Raw genomic sequence first — 22,961 nt, forward strand, 5'->3', positions numbered from 1 at the left:
CAATTTTGTTTTTATGAATAAAATTAGACAGTAGTACAACCATGCCAAGCCAAAGCCAAGCTAAGAACGATCCTCTACAATTTGATGCCTCGAACAGGAAGTGTCAAGGCTGTCAATCACACTCTAATGGCATGGCCATGGTTCATCCACCATGTTTGGGGTCCTATTGAGCTAGGGTTAAAAACAAGCCGAGTTTTGTCGAGTAGTGTATGTTCAAGGCTTGCCAGGAAAATTCAAAAGTTCAAGCTCGTGACAAGCCTAAAAATAGTGTTTGAGCTTAAACTTGTGGGAAAGCCAAAAAGTTTGAGTTTGGCTTGGCTTGAATTCATTAATTAGTCAAACTAAGCTCAAACTCAAGCTCAAGTCAAGTTTTTGAGCTTGAGATCTAAAAAAACTACACTATTAAATGCTTAAATCTCTAAAATTAATGGGGAGAAAAAAACAGTATACTCATTTTATCATGCATCTAGTCCTACTTATAATTAGTCATTATTCAAATTAAAATTTTACATAATTAAATTCATTCATTCATCGTTCCCTGTCTATAGTTTCAGCAATTGTTCAAAATAAAATTTTTACATTCACATAAGATGGTGAAGAACTAGAAAAATATTTGTTTGTAACTATAAAGAATGACAAAATACTAATATGTTTCATAAGTTTACTTTAGATGATTGATATGGAAGGATTATATTTGGCCCACTTAATTAATTAATTTATTTTTAAATGTAACTATAGTCTAAAGTGGATCTTGGTCAGTTTAGAGGGAAAGAAAAAATTAAGGTACTGGGTAGTGGTCCTATGTTGACCACGTCATTATTAAGATATGTGTAATGAGTATATTCACCTAACACATATAAACTTATAAATAAGTCTATGCTTGAATTATTTTGTATTAAGCCTAAAAGCTCACAAGCTTGTTCGTGAACAAATTTTTTTGCTTGGGCTCAACTTGTTTATTAAACGAGGCTAAAACTAAGGCTTAAACTTGACTTATTTATAAACAAATAAACATGAATGAGCTTTTTATCTAGTCGAACCCGAGGTATTCATAACCGACTTGTTTCGTTTACATTCCTAAGCACTAGCATTGGGGGTGTCCCCCCTAATTGTTATTTTACCAACCAACACCCCAAAAATCAAGTTTATTTAGGTATGGGTTGCTATTTCTTTTTTAGCAACCGTTAAGAGAGAGAGAGAGAGAGAGAGAGAAATTTTTTATATATTATTTGATTGTGTAGTTTATATTATTTTATTGAGATATATATAAAAATAAGAACTAGGATGTTGGGTGTATTGTCCCTAAAAGAAAAAAAGATCTTGGGTGTATTGTTAAATGAATTAGTAAAATAGATAAAGTAGTGTTTGAGGATGTAGAATAGGTAATTTTTACATGAGATGTGAATGTTCGTGAGCAAAGATACAAACGTACTAGCCTATAGTGAGTTGGTCATTTCACCATAATTTCCAAATTTGGTATCGATGGGGTGTAAAACTCATGTTTTATACCATCTAATTAGAGATTGTCAAATAAACTTTTTACTTAAAACTCAATATATCTTACTATACATAATAACATCTCATTAAACTCACAATCAAATTGGATTTTCAAATGGATATTAGAATTGATTGAGTATAGTTGCATCTATTCTATAATATGTAATAGGATAATGTGGCATGTTGAGATTGAATTGGTAAAACTTGAGTTTTACATCACATTCTTATAGAATTTAATCTCTAATTACATTATTATAATTTAATAAAATAAAAAACAAAACTTTTTATTTTAAGAAACGCGTCAAATATTAATTTTAGGGAGTCATTGCATCCTATATATGTTAGGAAGTACAAATGAACCACAAGACTCGTGAGTAATATTTAGGCACTCGAACCACGTGCACTATTGACATGATGATCACTTTATAAGTATATGTTTTTGTGGGGTAGAGGGGCAAGGGTCAAACTTCAAGTTTTCAAGAATGAGTGTCACATGTATTGTTTGTTTGTTAAGACCCCTTGAAAACAGATTAGTTTAACCTAATGAATTAGTCAAGTATTTACTTAGGTTAATTATGAGATCCAAATTAAACACATGCAAACATATTACTTGGTACAGAAAAGTAAAAAAAAAAAACAGTAATATGATGACTTAGATTAACCAATGAAACCAGCCATTTCAAGGTAAAAATCTGGGGACAATTTAACTTAGTTATCTTCAAGGTAAATAAATCCATTATAATAGAATGAACGATTACAATAAATTTAAACCCTAAATCTAAAACTACCTGATGTAGAACTTACTAACATGATCATGTGCAGCTTCGACTCCACGGACTCTTCTATCTTGGATTTGCTGAACACAAACTCCCCGTTTGTGACTTTGAGATCTCACTCAAAGGTTTCAGATCATCATCAGTAGTAGATCTTTATGCAGCAACTTGTTTCTACCAGTTCTTGATTGTAAATCTTGTTCCAGTAAATACTTGTAGAGTTAGAAGGTTACAGAAACCTCATAGATCTCACAAGAGTAACTCAAAAGACTTCCAAGAGCTTCTAAAATGTAATTAGGGTTTTTCTTTTATACTTTGTAGTGTTGGACTGAAACCCTAAACGTTTTTGCAAGCTTGAGGTTGATTTAAAATCTGCAGAACATGATTTTCGATCGGTCGAACCTATCTTTTGATTGATCAAGCTTCACAGAAACTGAACTCTTCTTTTTGCAGCTTGCATGTTCTTAAATCTTGACTTGAACTATCATGAGCAATGCCTAACACCTAATTTAGACATGTTTTTGTTCTCGGTTTGCCAACGTACATAAATTTAAAAATCTAAACATTTAATCCTAAATATTTAGAACCTAACACATATATACACTTAAATTAAACTATAATATAATTCTATTTTAGATCCAAAAAAAGTTATTGGGTACTTAGAATATAGTGATAGTATGCTCTTTTCTTTTACATTTATAATCGACTCATTAATTAAATTATTATTCTACCATGAATATCAAAGGAACGTAGTATCATTCACATGTGAAAAAGTTTAGAACTACAAAATGTTTTACAACTCTTGTTACAACTATGATGTGACAGAGTATGATCGGTGAAAAGAAAATAATAATCGATTTACATATAAGTAATAGTTAATCACTTAACCTCAACCGCTTACAATTTACTATATTAAAGTTATAGTAAAAAAATTATAAAATAGTTTTTATTCCTAAAACTACTCTTCACATGCTCCAACAATATTTTCTTTTTTGGGGATTCATAAATCATAATCATAAATAAATGACAAGATTCTCGGAAAAGTGAAAATGCAACCAATCAAAGTCCAAACCTAGTCTTGGTCGTCCCCCATGATTCCACACTCTCTGTAGTCTCTTTTGGAAAAAATGAAAAAGCGACAAAAGCTCTAAACAATTTGACACAAGCTGTCGAATCAGTTCCACTTTCCATACAATCCTAGAGCCCTTTACTTTTGTTTCATCACTTTCAGTCTCTCTCAGCTTTCTTCTACTTCCTCGAGAAGTAAGCTTCGTCAGCACATTAGGTAGAGTGCACCTTCCACACTCTCTCACTCTTTTCTATTTTGTTTTATCACATTAGCAAATGTTTTTTGTCCATGAAAAACGTAAAACATTTAAAAATAATTTCACTATGAACAAGTTTTTTAGGACATGTTTGGTAAATGTGTTTAGATGTATGTTTTTAATTTTTAAATAATATTACATATATTTCTATATATTTTTTCATTCACACATATTTTCAAAAAAACTAAAAACTATTATTTAAACAAACATGATGTTAGTCAAGGACATAAAGAGAAAGTCAAATGATTAAAGCAAAATTGATTATAATTAAATGCAAAACTTCAAAACCTTAGATGGTACTTGGAAATTTAAAACAAAACTGAAGGTCTATTTGGTTCACCATTTTTAAATATGTTTTCAAATGGGTAAAAACACAATTGGAAAATATTTTCCAAACATGTTTTTGTATAGGTTTTAAACGTGGAAAACAAAATTGTTTCACATTTTTATTTCATTTTTTTCTCATTTTTAATTCTTTTTTGTAGAAACTACAATTAAAAAATGTCAGTAAAAGTTGGAACTATTTATGTTTATATTTATTTTTAAAAAAATACAAATAAAAATGGAATTGACAATCCCTAAGAGCTCTCTCTCTCTTATATATAATGCTTGTGAATTGACTTCCATACTAATCTTAAGATGTCAATTTAGAGTACTATATGTTATGTACTTAATTATAATGAAAGAAAACGATAAAACCAAACTGATGTTGATAATTATCAGAAAGGATAATTTAGGGGGTGTTTGTTATTGTTGTTTAAATAATAGTTTTCAATATTTAGATAACATTACATATATTTTCATATACTTTTCACCAACACGTATTTTCACAAAACAACAACAACATTACTAGAAATCTCTTATCAAACAAACCCTTAGCTGTTATCTTATTTCTTGAATTAGCTATCATCTGGTTAATAAGCAGATATTGGATTTAAGGGTGTCTTTCTAGTTAGTTGTCAGCCATACATATTCAGCAATGGATATCAGATATGATTCAATGAAGAGCCTTTCCCACATTGCAATCTTGGGTACATAATTCCTGAACGGGTTGAGGAGAATCCAACTTTTTCCGACATAAAAGAAGTATATGGTTCTGGGACTACTCTTCCAATGACAACAATAGGCTTACCTCTGAAGTTTGATAAGGTCAAACCTGTGAAGCAACAACTCTCAAATGTTCATCTTGAAGTCCTATTGTTCTTATCAAAGATTAGGCGGCTTTTAGTTAGGGAACATAACAAGGATCCTAGGCTCAATACTCTAAGTGCAATAGCTATTACAAGTGAGAGTGAATTGGTGTTGAGGAAGAACATTGATGCTATGTCCTACACAATCCATCTTTCTCTGCCAATGAGAAGGGTAAGGGGTCTCAAAGGGAGAATGCAGCTACTTTATGGGTCTGTGATTTTTATTTAAATTTATCAATAAAATATAATTTTTATTTATGCTTAATACATTACACACACTTTCCTACACACATGACACACCACTCTTCACTATTTCACTCACTACTTATTTCCTCACAGTTATTTGCTATCTCACTACACTTAGCTATATCACTTCTTGGATACAATACCTCTGTTGGATATATTGATACAAAGCATTAAATACTTCCACTTAAAAGCAAAGTAGAAAGTTATATTACCTAGATATTACAAAGGAGACAAGAAAACAAAGCATTTAATGCTTCCACCTAAAACCAAAGCAGAAAGTCATATTATCACCTAAGCATGAAAAACATCCAGAAGTAAATCACACATGCATGAAAGTTATCACCGGCTAATGCTGTAGAGTTGGTGATGACTCTACACGTAACCCCGGCATCCATTTTCCTGTAAAGGAATCGGCAAACCACGTAGGCCTAGACCATGACGCCTTCTTCTTATTCTTGTCCAACAAGAAAAGGCGTGTAGTAGGATCAGATAAAGCATTGAACCAATAGAAATTAGAGTAATCCAAAAATTTGTATAGCCGGTTATGGCCGCGAAGGACACAATATAGCAAGCCCAGAGGAAGACTTGAGTTCCGGATAACATCCAACCAATGTACCCGTCTGGAATGAGGAGAACAGTTACTGAGTTTGAGATAAGAAATGTCACAGAATTAGAAAATAAGAACACCGAAAAGGGGATTGTGTTAACAAGATTGGCTGTCCCTTGACCTTCTGTCCCTTTGAATAGATTTTTTTTTCCACAAGTTCGATGATATGATGATGCATTAGCCGGACAAGGCCTGGTACTAATCCGTGAAAAATTAGCGCCTGGTTTCGAAATGCCTTCGTGAAGTCCTCCAGGAGGGTTGAGTGCCGCTTGATAGGTGACTGATAAAAGCAGTGTAGCAACCACCAGAAGCGCATTGCGCTTATCGTCTGATATTGTCGTTATTTGACGAGCACACTTGATTCGAATTTTTTCAAGACGTCTGGATGTAGTAATAGATGAACCCTCTGAAGCTCCGACACGGATTAGCATCTTCCTCATCTCGCTGTTGCCTGTTTGTGTTTGTGTTTGTCTTTGTGTTTCTCTTTGTCTTTGCAGGATGTCCCATGCTGTTTTACCCTCTTTATTCTTAATTTTTACATCAACCTCACTACTCCGAGCGAACAAGTGCCTCACAGCCTGCATGCATATACACTGTCACTAATCAGGATTCCACTGCGTCTATTTTCTTAATCCAAATGCGTAAACTTCTAGTGTTTTTTCTATTAAAAAAAAAAACTTTGTACATAACAAATTCGAAAGTGGAAAATTTATGAGTTTACATGAAGAATAATAATAATATTACATTGTATACATGCAATAGTGTTAGTGGTATCAACATGTGTCGTGTAAAAAACAATAATTTAATTACTCTATTTGGTTTTATTTATTTATATTTAATTTATCAAATGACCATGACAGTTTACTTGTTTGCTATTTTGTATCCAAACTTAATTTGGACAATGAATGATGTCGTATTATGCGTCTAACTCTATATAAATAATTTTTACGTGTGTCTCTTACCTGGCAATACTAAGCTTTCAGTTAGAAGAATACTTACGCATAAAGAGATTATAAATATGTTATTTTATTTAATTTGTCGATCATGGAAAAACCAACTTCAAATTTTGAGTTTTCCAACAATTAATAATTTAATATTGTTAAAACGAGGTTCATCATAAAATGAAAGATGATTTTTTTCACTAATTTTTTATTTTGTATATTAAAAGAGAAATTGTTAAAAGAAAATTAATACATTATCATTACATCGAGTTTCATTTTAATAAGAGTTTGAGTTTAAATTTATTAAGAAAAAAAATTAGTATTGTTTTTTTTTTTTCTTTTATTCATACTGTTTTAATACAAGGTCGATATTAGTTTGGATTTTCATAATTGAGTACAGGAGAGCTTACCTCAGTTTGTCTTTTGTCCACTGCAATGTGCAACACGGTGTTGCCATCCTTGTCCTTCCAGTTCAAGATTTTCCTCTCATAATCTAAGGCATTTTGGGACCAATTGCTGGTGAGACATCCCACCAAGGCTTTAAAAGACTCGATACTGTTATTTTTAAGGGCAATATGTAGAGCAGTCTCATTTTGTGTTGTCACATCGATAATAGAATCTGGATAGATTGATATAAATTCAGTCAATAGATCAAGTTGATCATTTCTTTTTGCTACATGATGCAAAGGAGTCATGTTCTCCCTGCCTCTGACACGGACAAGGTCTTGATCAACATGTAGAAGCTGATGCACCATCTCGAAATGCCCCTTTTGTAGAGCAAGGTCAATGGGGCTATACCCATCTTCATTTGGTTTTCTAGCAAATGAGGGCTTTAATCTCATTATCTCCATAGCAACGGGGATGTTCCCTTTAGATACAACTTTGTGTAAAGGGGTATCAAAAAATGGAAACTCATCGATGTGATCTAAATATTTCACATCCTTCTTAATTAAGCCGTAAAAGAAATCAATATTGTTTTCAGCAACTTGCTCCATCCTTTCAATTCTCCCGTCCATTCTAGAGAATGCTGATTTTTCCTTGGTATAACTTGTTAATGCGTGGCTTGAATAAAGTACTGCAGCACACAACAAAGTTGTAACATGCCATATTTGTGTGAGAGATATTTCTTCATCAATGTATGAGTTTGGGACTTTTGAAAGTCTTTGTACCACTATTGTATCTTTTCTTTTCTTTTCTTTTTTTGTTAAATCCTTCCTAATCATGTATTGCTTGAGGTTTTAAGAACTGCTTTTTTAAGTATCAATAATTCAATTAAATTTTAGATTAAACCCCGATATTAAAATTTTGTATTGAAAATATGTTTAGAACAAAACAATGTCTGATAATTTGTGAATAATATCCTCACAATTCATCATTTTTTTTTTTAATTTCATTTTATGTGGTATATTTTGTAAGGGAAAAACAATTAATGTGCATTCTTAGTGTACCGAGTCACTACAAGTAACATGATAAATTTATCTCAACAATAAACCCTTAAATTCAGAAGGAGAACATATAATCCAACAGAAAAAGGAAAAGAGAAAATCTCTTAAAAATTTTATTAATCAATAATTTAAAGGACAAAATTCAACAAAATTTGTTGTAGCCTAAGGGTACAATTCCACTTAATTTCTTTTTATTGGATGTGAATTTTGAAAAATCTACTATTGAATTACATTTTCTTCTTATATTCTTTATACTTGCATAATTTTAGAATGTCAAAAATCAATAGTTATGTGATCAATCAAATATTTAAATTTTAAGTTTTTGTAATATAAAATTATCCATAAAAAATAAGTTTATAGATTGTATAATAAATAACATTCAATTAGCATGAAATTTGACATGTGTGTTAAAAATATAAAGAACATACAATTCGATAATTATATGTTCAAAATATTTAATCATATTAATTTTATTTGTAGGAGTAGTAACTTTAAACTACAACCAACTTTGTACCTAAACATTGTCCTAATTTAAATGCCCAGGAGACCACATCCCAAAATATATATAGTAAAGAAGTCCTAAAGTGGCTAGGAAAACATAATTTGTGTAAAACATGGAGTGAAACTAAAAGAAAAAGAAAAAAAAAAAGAAAAAGAACGAAAGGTGGCCAAAAAAAAAAAGGAAAGAAGCAAAATTGAGTAAATTACATAATTAAATACTATGAACCCATAATTGACAAGACATTATTCAAACTTTTAAAAAGTATATATATAATTTGGTAGTTGCAAAAATGGGAAGGAAGCATTTGAACATTAAGGGAATGTTTGGTCAGAGTATTTAAATACTGAAAATTGTAGGCCTAAAAATAAAACTTGTGTTTGGTAGGAGAGTTTAGTTAAGAGTGTTTGAGTCACAGTTTTCAATTATTTATAGTGTTTAACCACTATATTTTGAGAACAAATATGTATTTTGACAAGACAATCATATTTTCTTTCTCTCTCTAGCAAGACTTTTTTTTTCTTTCTCTCTCTTGCAGGCTCTGTTTAATTCTTCTTTCTTTCTTTCTTTCTTTCTTTCTTCCTTTCATTTTTCTTCTTCTTTTCCACTTTCTTTTGCATGCTGCCATGCTCTCTTCTTCTCCTATTTCTTTTTTTTTTCCCCCTCTCTTCTCTCCTGCATGATGTCTTCTTTCTTCTTCTTCTTCTTCTTTTTTCTTTCTCTCTTGCACCCTATCTTTCAGCTAATAGTCTCACTTCAATTTCAGATTTGGTGTGTTGGGTTTTCTTATGGATTTTGCTAATTGGAATTTTGTGAACTATTTTTAATTTCTTTTGCAAATTTGAATGTTAGTGAGTTCAGATCAGAAGGAACATAGATGTGGGAAGAGAAGAGATTTTCAATTTTGGCTGGTGTAATTTTGTTAAATATTTTGCAAATTTTTGGTTTGTTGGGTCCTGTAATGCAGAGAGGGAGAGAGGAATGGCTAACTGGAATGGGTAAGAGTTTCTCTCCCCTCAAATAAAAATAAAAAATAAAAACTATTTTTGTTAGAAAAGTTACCAATTTTTTCTAAAAACACATACACTTACCGAACTCACAATTATGTTTTTTCACATTTTAAAATATGTTGTTTTATGGTACCAAACACATTTTTTGCATTATGTGTTCTTTAAACACATATTTTCACAAAACTTGTTAAATCACAATTTTCACATTATTTTGAACAACAATACCTAAAAACAACTACCAAACAGGCCCTGAACATTTTCATTGAAACCATAAATAAGTGTCAGTTGATCTACAAAATTCTTGGTGATTTTATTTAGACTTCTAATTTGAAAACTATAATAAAAGGAAAATTTACTTTAAATATTTAATTTACCAAAAAATATTTTCTAAAAAAAAATTACCATGATTAGAAAATTTAACAAAATGGACGCCTAAATGGGAGAATTTCCTAAAAAACAACGATTCCATTCACATCATCAAATTTCACATGATTTTGTCTCTAATCCTGATCAAGGAAAGGCGATAATTTGTTTTCAAGCTTACTACTTATTAGATGTCAATCATATTTATATGACAAGGGATTGGAAATGTGTCTTCCATTTAATTAAAAATTTGACCAAAATGGATGCCTAAATGAGAGAATTGCCTAAAAAAGAACAATTCCATTCACATCATCAAATTTCACACGATTTTGTCTCTAATCCTGATCAAGGAAAGGCGATAATTTGTTTTCAAGGTTACTACTTATTAGATATTCATCATATTTATATGACAAGGGATTGGAAAGGTGTCTTCCATTTAATTAAAAATATATATATATGATTGTAACTAGTGTTTACGCAACATGTTCAATTATAGCGGTACTATTAATGTTTTATATATATATATATATTTATATCCACTTGATATTCATGTAAACAACGTAACATTTTAAAGAATAAAAAGGAAAGAAGAACAATGGAAAAAAAAAAATACCTTAGAGTTTTTCCAAGAAGTAATGAAACGTAGATCTAACTTTGAATCTGAAAATATAAGGTTAGAAGCAAATTGGCATCAATTAGAAGTAGATAATGGGATTTGTGTTACGACCCTATATTTTTTTGAGGCAAAACTATAATATTGGTATCACAAGTTAGCCATGTGTGCACAATTAGTCTTTCAAGTTTCAAGCAAGTACAATTGGTTCCTCAAGTTTTATCCTTTTACTAACTGCCGTTAGTGGTACTATTTACGTAACTAACGGAACAATGATTTAGTATTTTTTTTAAATGATGTGTCATGTTTTTAATTAAAAAATTACAAAATAAATTTACATGTATATAATGTCTCAAACTTTCTCCTCTGCAACATCACTGCTACCAAATCGAAGATCTACCAGAGGTCCAGAACACGTAGTGGATAGAAGAAAGCTTCAGTCAGCTGGCGAAGGCACAGGTCCACAAGGCCATGGAGCAAAGTACAAGTACCTTTCTCTCTCCCTTTCGCTGGAGAAAGGATTTACAAAATTTTAACGATTCAAAAAAGTCAAATCAATAAACAATATGAGCCAATTTCATTTCAAATTCCGTAAAACCCAAACATTAATAAAATTCCAGCAAACCTATGAAAGTGAAGCTTATAAAACAAGATTGGGATCAAAGATCTCTGGGTCAAGTTCCATCTGTTAGCTTCTGGGTTTTTAAGGAGAGGTAAATGACAGTGGAAAGATCTCCACTAGATCATGTCTCCTTATGCTCTTTGTTGCTAAAGGGTCACCTTTCCCGTGATGGTGTCGCAGCAGTGATGTTGCAGAGGGAGAAAGTTTGAGACAAAAAAAGAGTAGATATGTGATAAATAAAGTGGGGTTGACGTGGTTTTGTTTTCGACCATTAGAAAACATGCCATTAAAAAAAATGACAAGTTCTTGTTCCGTTAGCTACTTAAGTAACACTACTAACAGCAGTTAGTAAAAAGACTAATACAACTCAATTTTAAAACTTGAAAGACCAATTATGTTGCTTGAAACTTGAGGAACCAATTGCACCCACAAGGTAAACTTGAGGGACTAATATTGTAGTTTTGCCTTTTTTTTTTAAGTCCAATAAAATTAAACATTGGTCCATAATTAGTCCTTTAACAATATATTAGGCCATTTTAAACAAAAAGGAAAAGTATAAAAAAAATTTATTGAACTAAAATATTAAATAAATAAATAAATAATAACAGCAAGCCCAATAAATACCTCCTATAGATTTTAGATCTATTAAAAAAAAAAAAACCAAGATTGGTCCTCACTTTTAAGATAGATTTTAAAATCAACAAAAAAAAATTAATAAAAATTAAATTGCTATAAACTAACTACCCAATCAAAAAAAAAAAATCAAATTTTAAATGCTAAAATGCAAAACTTACCCTCTAAATTTCACCTTTTGTCATTTTAGTCATCTAAGTTTAACTTTTGTCATTTTAGTCTTCTAAGTTTCAATTATACTCAATTCAGTCCTCCGTTTACTATCGATTAAATTGCACTGTTAACTTACACAAAACAACGTCGTTTTATAGTTTAATTAATATTTACTTTTTTTAATATATGAATTTTTTTTTAAAAACGTTAATTAAAAATATAAAAAATAAAAACTAACTGAACCCAAAGTCTAAAACCCGTGAAGAACAAGAGGAAAAAAAAAAAGATTGAGAGGGAGAAAGAAGATCTGTCATAAAAACTAAAAAGCCTTCAAAATTACAAAAAATAAGCATTGACTTTTTGGTTGTTGATTTGAATCCAAAAAAGAAGATAAAAAAAACGCGCATACCGTCCAAGTCCTCTTCCCCACCAATCGGAAAATACAACCACGTTTCTGGATGCATACTAATAATCCTCACTCAGAACCTCATCAATGATCCCAACACCACCAAAACCACACCCTTCCAAATCTGAATCTAATTCCATTTCTGATCCAAACAAGGTGGTGTTCACCATCTTCAAAATCTAGGCGCTATTATCGAAATGGAATTGGTGCTATTTCGACTTTGTTCTTCACGGGTTTTAGACTTTTGGGTTTAGTTTTTTTTTTTTTTTAATTAACGTTTTTTCTAAAATTTAGAAACTATAAAAAAAAAATTTAAATATTAATTAAACTATAAAAATTTTGTTGATGAATATTAAACCGTAAAATTATGTCTTTTGTGTAAATTAACATGTAATTTAACGGATAGTAAACAAATTACTGAATTGAGTATAATTGAAACTTAGAGGATTGAAATAACAAAAGTTAAATTTAAAGGACTAAAATGACAAAAAGGTAAAACTTAGATGATGAATTTTACATTTGGACCAATTTTAAACCAAGAAATTGTAACCTAAAAGGGAAAAAATTTGAACCTCTCTGCTCCAGCCCCTTTCATCGCCAGACTCACCGTCTCTGTCCCAGCCGCCAGCGACCCACTGGACCAGTCATCGCCTCAACTCAAGAATCTCATCTCAGTTCTCTCTCTTTTTTCTTTTGGACTAAACTAAATATTATACAGCAGAAATGTGTTATGTGTACGTGATATACTGATATCCCTTTGCTAGGTATATATGCTTATTTCACCTTAACTTGACCCAGTACTGATACAAAACCCAAGGCTTTTGTGTTGTTTGTCTCCTGGGTGGGGGCGGATGGGGCATGCATTGGGGAATTGTGATTAAGCCTTTTGACTTTTCTACAGCATAATCCAGATACTTTTTAAATTCAATGTAAGAAACAGTTACTTCCAAGTGTGTGGTAACGTTGGTAAGTTGTTCCGATAAGACATGCAGCTAAAAAAAAAGTGTATAAAAATATGTGTAATATTGTTTAAAAATTAAAAAAATGTTGTTAAATTACCATACCAAACTGGGCCTCAAAATTTTTAAAAACCATAATGATTTGTCTTCGTAATCCTTAAGAATATGGGGTGTTTGGTAAGGTATTTTAAACAACGGTTTTTAGTGTTTAAACAACATTATATTTATTTTTACATACTTTTTCATCCACGCGTATTTTCAAAAAATACAAATGAAGTTATTAGAACAACATTACCAAACGCCCTGGTTAAAAACTCATTGAGAAGAATGTTGCTTTATGATTGTTTCAATTGAATCTCTTGGGTTGTTAAGATTTTTACTAATTACAGCAAAATTAGGTGTAACAAAACAAACTGGTTGAAATTCATAAATAAACTTTACTGCAAAAATGCTGGAATAGTAAAGAAAATATTTCATTAATGGAAAAATGCTGCAACTCTATTTCAAAAACTGCATAAAACATTACATTCAAATTTTTCTATGCATTGCACAGGTTGGCAACTAGTATTTACTATACTTTAATAGCAATAGGAAACAGATGCCAAATAAACAGGATAAATGAGATTTTAACAATTAAGAGATATCAAACTCTTGTTTTTGGTAGGTAATAAGAGAATATTATTGATAAAGGAAAAAGAAAATGATGATTCTTGGGTATACTTGATTCTTGAAATATATAAAGTTTTTATGAAAATGATGACTATGTCTTGCTTCCAGTTCAACATGCTTAAACCATTTCTTTTGCTTAACCTCTTGCACAAGAATATCCACACTGACCACACCATATGCAATTTATTTGTTAGATAAGGCCTGAAGCAAGATAAAGCAAGAATTGTCTTCTTATCATCTCAAGGATTGTTTTTGTAGCACCTTGTCAATATTGCACAGAGAAGGGCATTGCAAGAAAATGAGGCAGCATCAAAGCATAGAGAAGCTGACCAAATGAATGGAAAACCCCTGGAGCAAACCATTGATTATTACACAACTGGTGAAGAGAAAAAAAGTTTGGATCTACCACATAATTGTAAAGGTCGCTTCTTTTCAGATCATTTTGAAAATCTACCAAACTTCTGAGCACACTATGAGGGAACTGGGCCTAAAACATTTGGATATGCAATAATGTGAATATGTTGTGAATTATTAAGTGGTCCCACTCTCCAATTATTCATCAAATGCAAATCATCTTTAAAGGAAAAGACAAGGGACACAATGCTTTGCATGGCTAACTGAACATACCAACCAAAATTTCCGTTGTTATTATGCGACTAGCGAAAGTAAGTAGAATTTTTTGCTAAGTAGAATTCTCCAACATTGAGAATATTGTTATAACCACAAACGTAATAATACAAAAATAAAACTCGTTATTGTGGCACTTAATGTCCATCCTTGATCCTCCATCATCGAGTGGCCTAGGCTTGCTTGGTTTTAAAAAGTAGTGTATCTACTTTTCATTTTCATTATTCTATATTCAAATTCAAAATTTAAATATGGAAAAATAAAATACTTATTTTCACATTTAGTAGTGTTTGGTAAGTTGTTTTGAATACATAATTTAAGTATAGAATACATCATACTCAGGTTTGGTCATTTTTTTTTTTTTTTAAGTTTCTCACTCACACACATGCATCACATCACTAAAAAGAGTAACTTTTTATTTTCACAATATTTATGAATATGCCACTATATTCGTATTCATAGAAAACGAAAACGCTGAAAATTTGTATTTATTTTTTGTATTCAAATCCAACTTTTAGAATATTGAAAATGAAAATTAAATACAAATGTTAAAGCCAAACCAATTTGGTGAAATCCACTAAAAACTGAAAATGAAAACAAAGAACAGTGCTTTTTTTCTGCTAATCAAACAGCCCCTAGTGTCGGCACCGACAAAACTCTTTGTCTTTGTGTGTTCATGCTACTGTTTGCTTTACAAGTGATCCCATCTATGGATAAAGATGATGCAGGGAGAAAAAGAAAAAAAGGATGAGAGCCAGATTGTGACATTGCTTTGGGGAAAAGGAAATGATCTGAAGTAGGCATGTGTGAGTCAAAAAATGGAACAATTGGTCTTTTCTAAAGGACCATTCATTTTCTTTTCTTCTCTGCCTTTCAATTGTCTATATCTTGAGAAAGTGTGTGGATATTCAAAGTGCCCAGATGGGAAAGCTTTCACGTTGTCTGTAGCTATGGAAAAAACCTTTTTTTCACTTGAATCACATGTCCAATTATCAGGGCGGCCGAAGCTATAGGCCACTTAGGCAGTGGCCTAAGGCCCCCACTGATAAAGAGGCCCCCAAATAATAATAATATATTATATAATATTATATAATATCCCATCAAAAAATTGTATAGTTTGAAAAAAGATTGTCTTAATCTTGAATATTTTCTCACACATGAAACTTATTCCGATATTGATGGTTTAGATTTATTTTCAGAACTAAAAGTTTTAAAAGAAGTTTTGCAAATAAATGAAAACTCTCTAATTAATGTACTAAATTATATAAAGATGCTAAAATCTTTTCCAAATGCATGTATTGCTTTCAAAATATTACTAACTATACATGTTACAGTTGCTTCCACATAAATAAGTTTTTCAAAATTAAAATTAATAAAATCCTATTTAAGATCAACTATGTCACAAGAAAGATTAAGTGGATTAGCCATATTACCAATTAAAAATGAAATGTTAGCGGAACTTGAATGCAAAAATTTAATTAGTAATTTTGCCTCTCAAAAAGCAAGAAAAATAAATTTTAATTGAAAAAAATATGAATTTATAATTAAATATAATAAAAGGCCTCATTTAAAAATTTCGCCTAGGGCCCCTAAATTCATTGAGCCGGCCCTGCGGCAATTATTCAAACCAATCTTACAATAATGGATTTCATGAAGTTCATAGCTAGTGATCCTTTTTATCATATTATAACGTTGATGCTCTGTATCTTCCCTTTCTAAGGTGCCCATCTTCCTCTTTGGAATAATGATTCCATCTGCTGTCATTGTTAGGGCCACATGTGCTCTTTTTTCTAAGCAATTATTGCTAGCTATGCTGCTAAGAGCATCCAAAGCAGCATGTCAAATATTTGGCACATTTGACATACCAAACACCAAAAACAATGCATTATCAGATGTGTTAAATGTTTCAAAAGTTTGCAACATGCTACAGTACCGTCTCAAATTTGAGACAGTATGGACAACAATTGCATAATATATATTATTATTTTATTCCCGTTTTCTCTCTCCTCATCACAGATATCTCTCTCTCTCCGTCTTCTCATCTCTGTCTTCTCTATTCGTCTTCCACAGCACGCCGATCACCAATGGCCACCACTCAACGCTGCCGACCATCTGTCTTCTCTATTCTGCTTCGGGTTCTTTTTTTCTTTTTTTTCCTTTTTTCTTTTTTCCGTTCACATTTTTTGGCTATGGTTTGATGGGTGGGTTGGGCAATGGGTGGGTTCGGATGGGCAGATCGATGGTGGGTGGGTTCGGGTTGTGGGTTATGGCGGTGGGTGGGTTGAGTTTCATGGGTTGTGGGTTATGGCGGTGGGTGGGTTGAGATGGGTAGATCGGTGGTGGGTGGGTTCGGGTTGTGGGTTATGGCAGTGGGTGGGTTGAGACGGTGATGGGCGGATCAGTGGTGGTGGGTGGGTCGGCTGGTGATGGGTGAATCAGTGGTGGGCGAATCGGTGGTGGTGCCAATCTCTATTCTAATCTGTTTTTGTCTTTGTTTTTCTGTTTTGGTGGTTGTGATTTGGTGATGGATTCGGCGGCGGTTGTGGGTTTTTTTTTTTTTTTTTTTTCCTGGTGATTGTGGCCACAACAATTTTTCTAGTTTTTCTGGTGATTGTGGCCGCAACAATTTTTATGGTTTTTCTGGTGATTATGGCCATAACAATTTTTCCGGTTGTTGTTGTAGTTGCTGTTGTTGTTGTTGTTGTTGTTGTTGTGGTTGTGGTTGATGATGATGATGATGATAGGGGAGGAATTTAATTTATTATTTTAATGTGTTGTAAATATTATTTTAATGTATAGAATTGAAGAATAAAACACTTGATAAATGAGATATTGTAAAATGATGTGGTAAAATAATAAAGTAGGCTTTTGGTGTTAAAATGGCATTTTTTTTTTTTTTTTTGCAACATATATTTTGAGAATTCAAATATATGTATATTCCACCATATGTTTATATTTCTAATCTATAAATATATAAATATATATATATATATATATATATAACCGAAACCTCTATCTTCTCTACAATTTTCCACATCAGCATTATTTAAATAAAATAAAATAAAAACAAAATTTTTGATTTTATATAATTTATTAGTTTTTTGACATTACGTAGGCCCAAAAGAAATTTAGCTACTAAGGAGTAATATATAAATCTCTTAAAATCTAAACCTAAACCTGAACGTAAGGAGTAAGGCAACGGAGAAAGCAAACATCAAAGTGAGGGGAAAAACTCCTTCAATTCGACATGGCTTTTTCTCCATGTAATTTTCTTTTTGTAATCACCTGGTTTCAATGTCTCTATAATTTTCTTTTTTTAATCAATGTTTTTAAGATTCATGGTGATGGGGTTGGCCTTTCTTCATAAAGATATTGATTTCTATGATTATGTGAAAAGGACTTTGGGTGTTCTAAATAAATGTGATCAATTGTTTAGTGCTTGAGTTTGAAAATTTTTATATTTTCTTTGTTTTGCTTTTGTTTCGTAAATATTGCCTGCCAAAATTTGTTTTGTATTTTTCGATGACTTCTTTGGGTCGCCTTTTCAATGGGTCTATTGAGTGGACTCATAATCTCAATGATTTTCTATAGATTATGCTATCTTGCCGTGTTTTCTTTTCTCTTGTAGCATGCAGCTTATCCAAATTTGGACAGTTCCACCTCTTTCTTTGGTGTATATGATGGTCATGAAGGTTAGCATATGGCTTTTATTTATTTTTCCATATTTTCCTCCCATCTCATTACAAATTTCTTCCAATTAAAGTTTTTGTCCTTTTTTTGCTAGTGTTGGCATCTTTTTGGGAATTAATACATTCTTTTGGACGATATTTAGATTTGCTTAGGATTCTTAATTTATTTGCTTAGGAATCTAGATTCTTATGTGGGGTCTTGGTTGGCTATGTTGAAACACTAAAATTTTTTGGATTCAATAATAGTTGGGAAAGTTTGAGAAAATAAATTCATAAAGTGCCGAATTGTAGGAAGAGTAGTAGCACTCACAAAAGAAACTTGACACTAAAATACATATATATATATATATATATTATGGGAACACCGCCAATTAATTTAATTCACAAATTTCACTCGTTCAACCTTATACTTAATTTTTTAAGAATAACCTTATACTTATTGAAACCTAATGCAATATATGATATTTAAAATAATTGATTCTTTGTAAGTTTAGTTGTAGCAAAAAATACTTTAAAGTTGTCTTTCAATTTTTCAATTTATTTGAAATATTGATTAAGTAGTTCTTTAAATAAGTGTTTTATACGTTTTATGGATAATCGAGGATGTTAAAGATTTAATTCTTCATTTTATTTTAAACTTAAGATTGATTTCTATTTTTCATTATGTAAATTAATGTTTCATATCAAGACTAATATTTCATATCAAGAATAGGAACTATAAGACTAGAATCTTAATGTACAATCAAAGAGGAAGAGAAAAGGAATAGTTTACATCTTTATACACAATAGTTTTCCCATGTATCGCACGGATTAGCAACTAGTAGAATATAAGTCCAAGATTTTGTTTAGAGAAAAAAAAAAAAAAGAATTATACATACACACACATATATGTGTGTGTACATATATGTATGTGTGTGTGTATCTACATATTCATATATGTAGACACACACACACACATATATATATTGGTAAACACAGATTTATATAAAACTAAGAAAGCGAAACAAGGCAAGAGCAAGTCGTCACCGAATTATCCATTACAAACACCCCAAAACAGAACTGGTAGGAAAGGGAAAAACTACAAAATCTAGGACTCGGCCTCTTCAAAAACTGGCCAGAGGCCCAGAGCATCAACAGTCCTATTCGCCTCCCTAAAAGCAGGCTGGACCCAATTACTTGGGATCCTTTGTAACAAAGACCTGCAATCGTCCACCATAGGCAAAAGACAACGGTGAACTTTGGAGGAGCAAGAAAGGAAAGAGACCACAACACGAGCATTAAGCTCCACAATAATGTTATCTAAATTAAGAGAGACAGCAAGATCGAGACCATCCCTAAGTGCCCATAGTTCAACAAGAACACTGGTAGCAAACCCAATGTTTCAGGCAAATCCAGTGATCCAAGTACGATCAGAGTCCTTAATAAGCCCACCTCTACTATCCATGCCCAAATTACCAACTAAAGAGCCATCAGTATTCAGCTTGAGCCAACCTGAAAGGGGGGGGGGGGGGGGGGGTGATCCATTTTATTCAAACAGAGGAGAGAGGCTGGGGAGAGAGGAGCCCAGAGATAGCAAAAAACTCCCCAACTTTCCCCACACCCTCTACAATCATGAGATCTAACCTAATTGGCTCATTTGGACTAAAGACTCTCTTATTCCTGGACAATCAAATAGACCAGATAACAAAGGGAAAAAAAAAATTTCAGGGAATGTTGAACCTGTGAGATGGAGCTTGGGATTTATAGTTGTAAGCAAGCCAATCATTGAGAGGGGGACTAAAGAAGAGACCAAGTTATCTGGGATACCAATCCTATTCTAGAACCAAATGGAGTCACGGCAATCCCTTAGAAGGTGGGTAACGGATTCAGGGCACCTATGGCAGCAGGGGCACAAAGGGGAGATGCTAATACCTCTGTGGGCAAGGACTTCCCTAATCATGATGCTGTTAAGGAGGCACAACCATAAGAAAGATTTAATTCGAATGGGAGCAAAAACTTTCCAAACCCAAGCATTAGAGAAAGGAGTCGCTATCACTCCATCCTCATCTTCACACGCTAGGATATATATAGGCCGATTTAAAATAAAAATCTCCATTAGGAGAATCCACCCACACTCTAGAATCCTGGGAGGAGTCGTGAACATGGGTGGGGATGGCCTTCATAGCTTGTATAAGGTGATCAAGTACCATAAAGGAGAGCTTAAATAAATCCAGATTACCATTGCCTAACAACACTTCATTTACCAACAAATCCTCTTCTTGAGAAGTAATTGGTCCCACAAGAGAGCTTCATAAAGAATTCTTGCCGACCCAATTATCTCTCCAAGCATTAACAATAGAACCATTACCAATGACCCAATTCGACCTCTTGACAAATAAAGGCCAACCTTTCTTTAACCCATTCCAATTTATGGAGCCTCTGAGATTCAAGCTCCTACCCTCACTAGCACTCTGATTAGATAACCTCCCAATGTATTTTCTTTCTAAAACTTCATCCTAGGGCTCATCAGAGCTTTTGACAGTTCTCTATACAAGTCTAGCCCTCGAAGCCGAGTTTCTAGCCATAGTAGAATGAAGCCCTAGCCCCCTAAGCTTTTACGACTCAGTTAACCTCTTCCAATTCACCGAGTGCATTTTTCTTTTTTCCGAAGAAGAGCCCCACAAGAAGTTTCCATTAAGAGCATCAAGCGTATCACAGGCTTTGGCTGGGAGGGGAACACACTGCATGATGTAGGCCGAGATAGCTTCAATTACAGATTGGATTAAAATAGCTCAGCCAGGAAACGAGAGGAGCTTTGCTTTCCAACCAGTAAGTTTAGCGGATACTTTCTCAATAATGGAGTCAAAGTCCTTAGCCCGAATGGCCAAGGGAGAGATAGGGAAGCTAATTTATGATCTAATGTCCGAGGCCTCCCTAATACTCAGAATATTACAAATGTCTTCACGGGTGGACCTATCCACATTAAGAGAGAAGACAACACGAGATTTTGCTATGCTAATTTTCTGGCTAGAGGAGTAGCAAAATTTCCCAAGGACATCTTCTATGGCATGAGCACAAGAAGAAGAAGCCGACGAGAAAAACACCAGGTCATCAACAAAAAATAGGTCGAAAAAGGAGGGACCCGATCTAGATGCTTTAAAGGGTTTCCAAAGACCTTGGTTGCAACTATCCACAATATGCAATCCCAAAAATTCTATGCACAGAATAAACAAGTAAGGAGGCAAGAGATCGCCCAACCTTAGGCCTCTAGAAGGGAGAAAATAATCAATGAGACCTCCATTTAAACAGGATGCTAGTAGAAGTGGAGTAAATACATTCCATAACCAGCTTAATAAACATGTTAGGGAACCCAAAATGATGGAGAACAACTCTTACAAACCCCAATTCCATACGATCGTAGGCTTTCTCCAGATTAATCTTAATGGCCATCCCTCCCATTTTTCCTTTCTTACAAGCTAGCGAATGAATAAGCTCTTGGATAATTATAACATTATCTATACCACGCCTACCTAGAACAAAGGCAATTTGCATAGGGGAGATAAGGGGGGAGAGAACTTGTCTAAGCCTAGCAACAAGAACTTTGGTAACAATTTTGTAAATAGTATTACACAAGCTAATAGGGTGAAATTGAGAGATAAACTCCGAGGAGATACAATTAGGAATTAAGGTAATCAAGGTATTATTATATCCCTCAGGGAAGTAACAAGAGTTGAAGATATTTTGCACTTCTTGTGTGAAGGAAGGCCTAACCGACTCCCAACAATGGTGATAAAACCCTGCATGCAGCCCATCAGAACAAGGGGCTATAAAAGGCTTGATCAAAAACAAAGCCTGCCTTATTTCCTCATCCTCAACAGAGGCCACCAAAAGGTTAACATCAAACTCTTGGAGCATGACAGTAAAAGGAGGCAAAAATTCGACAACTTCAAGAGAGGAAATATGATACGAATGGAAAAGCATAGCAAAATAATCCAGAATAGACCCACCAATCTCAGAGGGATCAGAAATCCAGTCATCATTATTAATCTTGATTCAGAGAATCTTATTACTATGCCTACGCACAAGGGTAAATACATGAAAGAATTTGGTGTTCTTGTCCCCATCCAGAAGGTAAGAGACTCTTGACTTCAAAGCCCTCAGTTGCTGCTCTTGGTCGAGGATTGAATTAAATTCCTCCATAAGGTTTTTCTCCAAGTTTAGCAAAACATTATTAGGGTGGATGGAGAAGGCTTTTTGGGAAGCCTTAAGCCTAGCTAACACAAACTTCTCCCTATAGAAAACGTTACCAGAAACATGTAAGTTCCAGAACTTAACCCGCTCAAAAAAGATAGGGATAGCCCTGTTATACTCATCATTTGCATTAGCCCAAGCCAAATTAACAACGTTAAAAAAGGTAGGATGAGCCATCCACATCTTCTCAAACCTGAAGGAACGTTTGTTAAACAACTAAACCACAAGAGCCATAGACAGTAAAATTGGACATTGGTTAGAGTGTGACCTGGGCAAGTGCTTAACAAAAGCTTCTAGAAACATGACCCTCCACTCGGAATTAGCCCAAGCTCTATCCAGTCTGACTTGAATTAAATCAACAAGACCCCTTTTATTTGACCAGGTGAACTTCGACCCCACAAACCCAAGATCAGTTATCCCAAAATCATTCATACAACTTTGGTAATCAAAGGCCCTTTTCACAT

General features: G+C 33.0%; 1 protein-coding gene across 2 annotated transcripts; it reads right to left on the reverse strand.

The window, feature by feature from the left end:
• Window positions 1-5,003: 5,003 nt before the first annotated feature.
• LOC115962949 (ankyrin repeat-containing protein BDA1-like) lies at window positions 5,004-13,049 on the reverse strand. 2 transcript variants are annotated; one of them, XM_031081835.1, is made up of 4 exons: window positions 12,896-13,049; window positions 10,510-10,556; window positions 6,990-7,654; window positions 5,004-6,216 (listed from the first exon to the last, which is right to left on the reverse strand). In XM_031081835.1, the coding sequence occupies exons 3-4, from the start codon at window positions 7,593-7,595 to the stop codon at window positions 5,404-5,406; spliced, it is 1,419 nt and encodes a 472-aa protein (XP_030937695.1). In that variant the 5' UTR covers window positions 7,596-7,654; window positions 10,510-10,556; window positions 12,896-13,049; the 3' UTR covers window positions 5,004-5,403. The 2 variants fall into 2 exon arrangements, with proteins under 2 accessions (XP_030937695.1, XP_030937696.1); XM_031081836.1 differs by lacking the exon at window positions 10,510-10,556.
• Window positions 13,050-22,961: the final 9,912 nt, after the last annotated feature.

Source organism: Quercus lobata, chromosome 10 (assembly GCF_001633185.2).
Source record: "Quercus lobata isolate SW786 chromosome 10, ValleyOak3.0 Primary Assembly, whole genome shotgun sequence".
Taxonomy (NCBI): domain Eukaryota; kingdom Viridiplantae; phylum Streptophyta; class Magnoliopsida; order Fagales; family Fagaceae; genus Quercus; species Quercus lobata.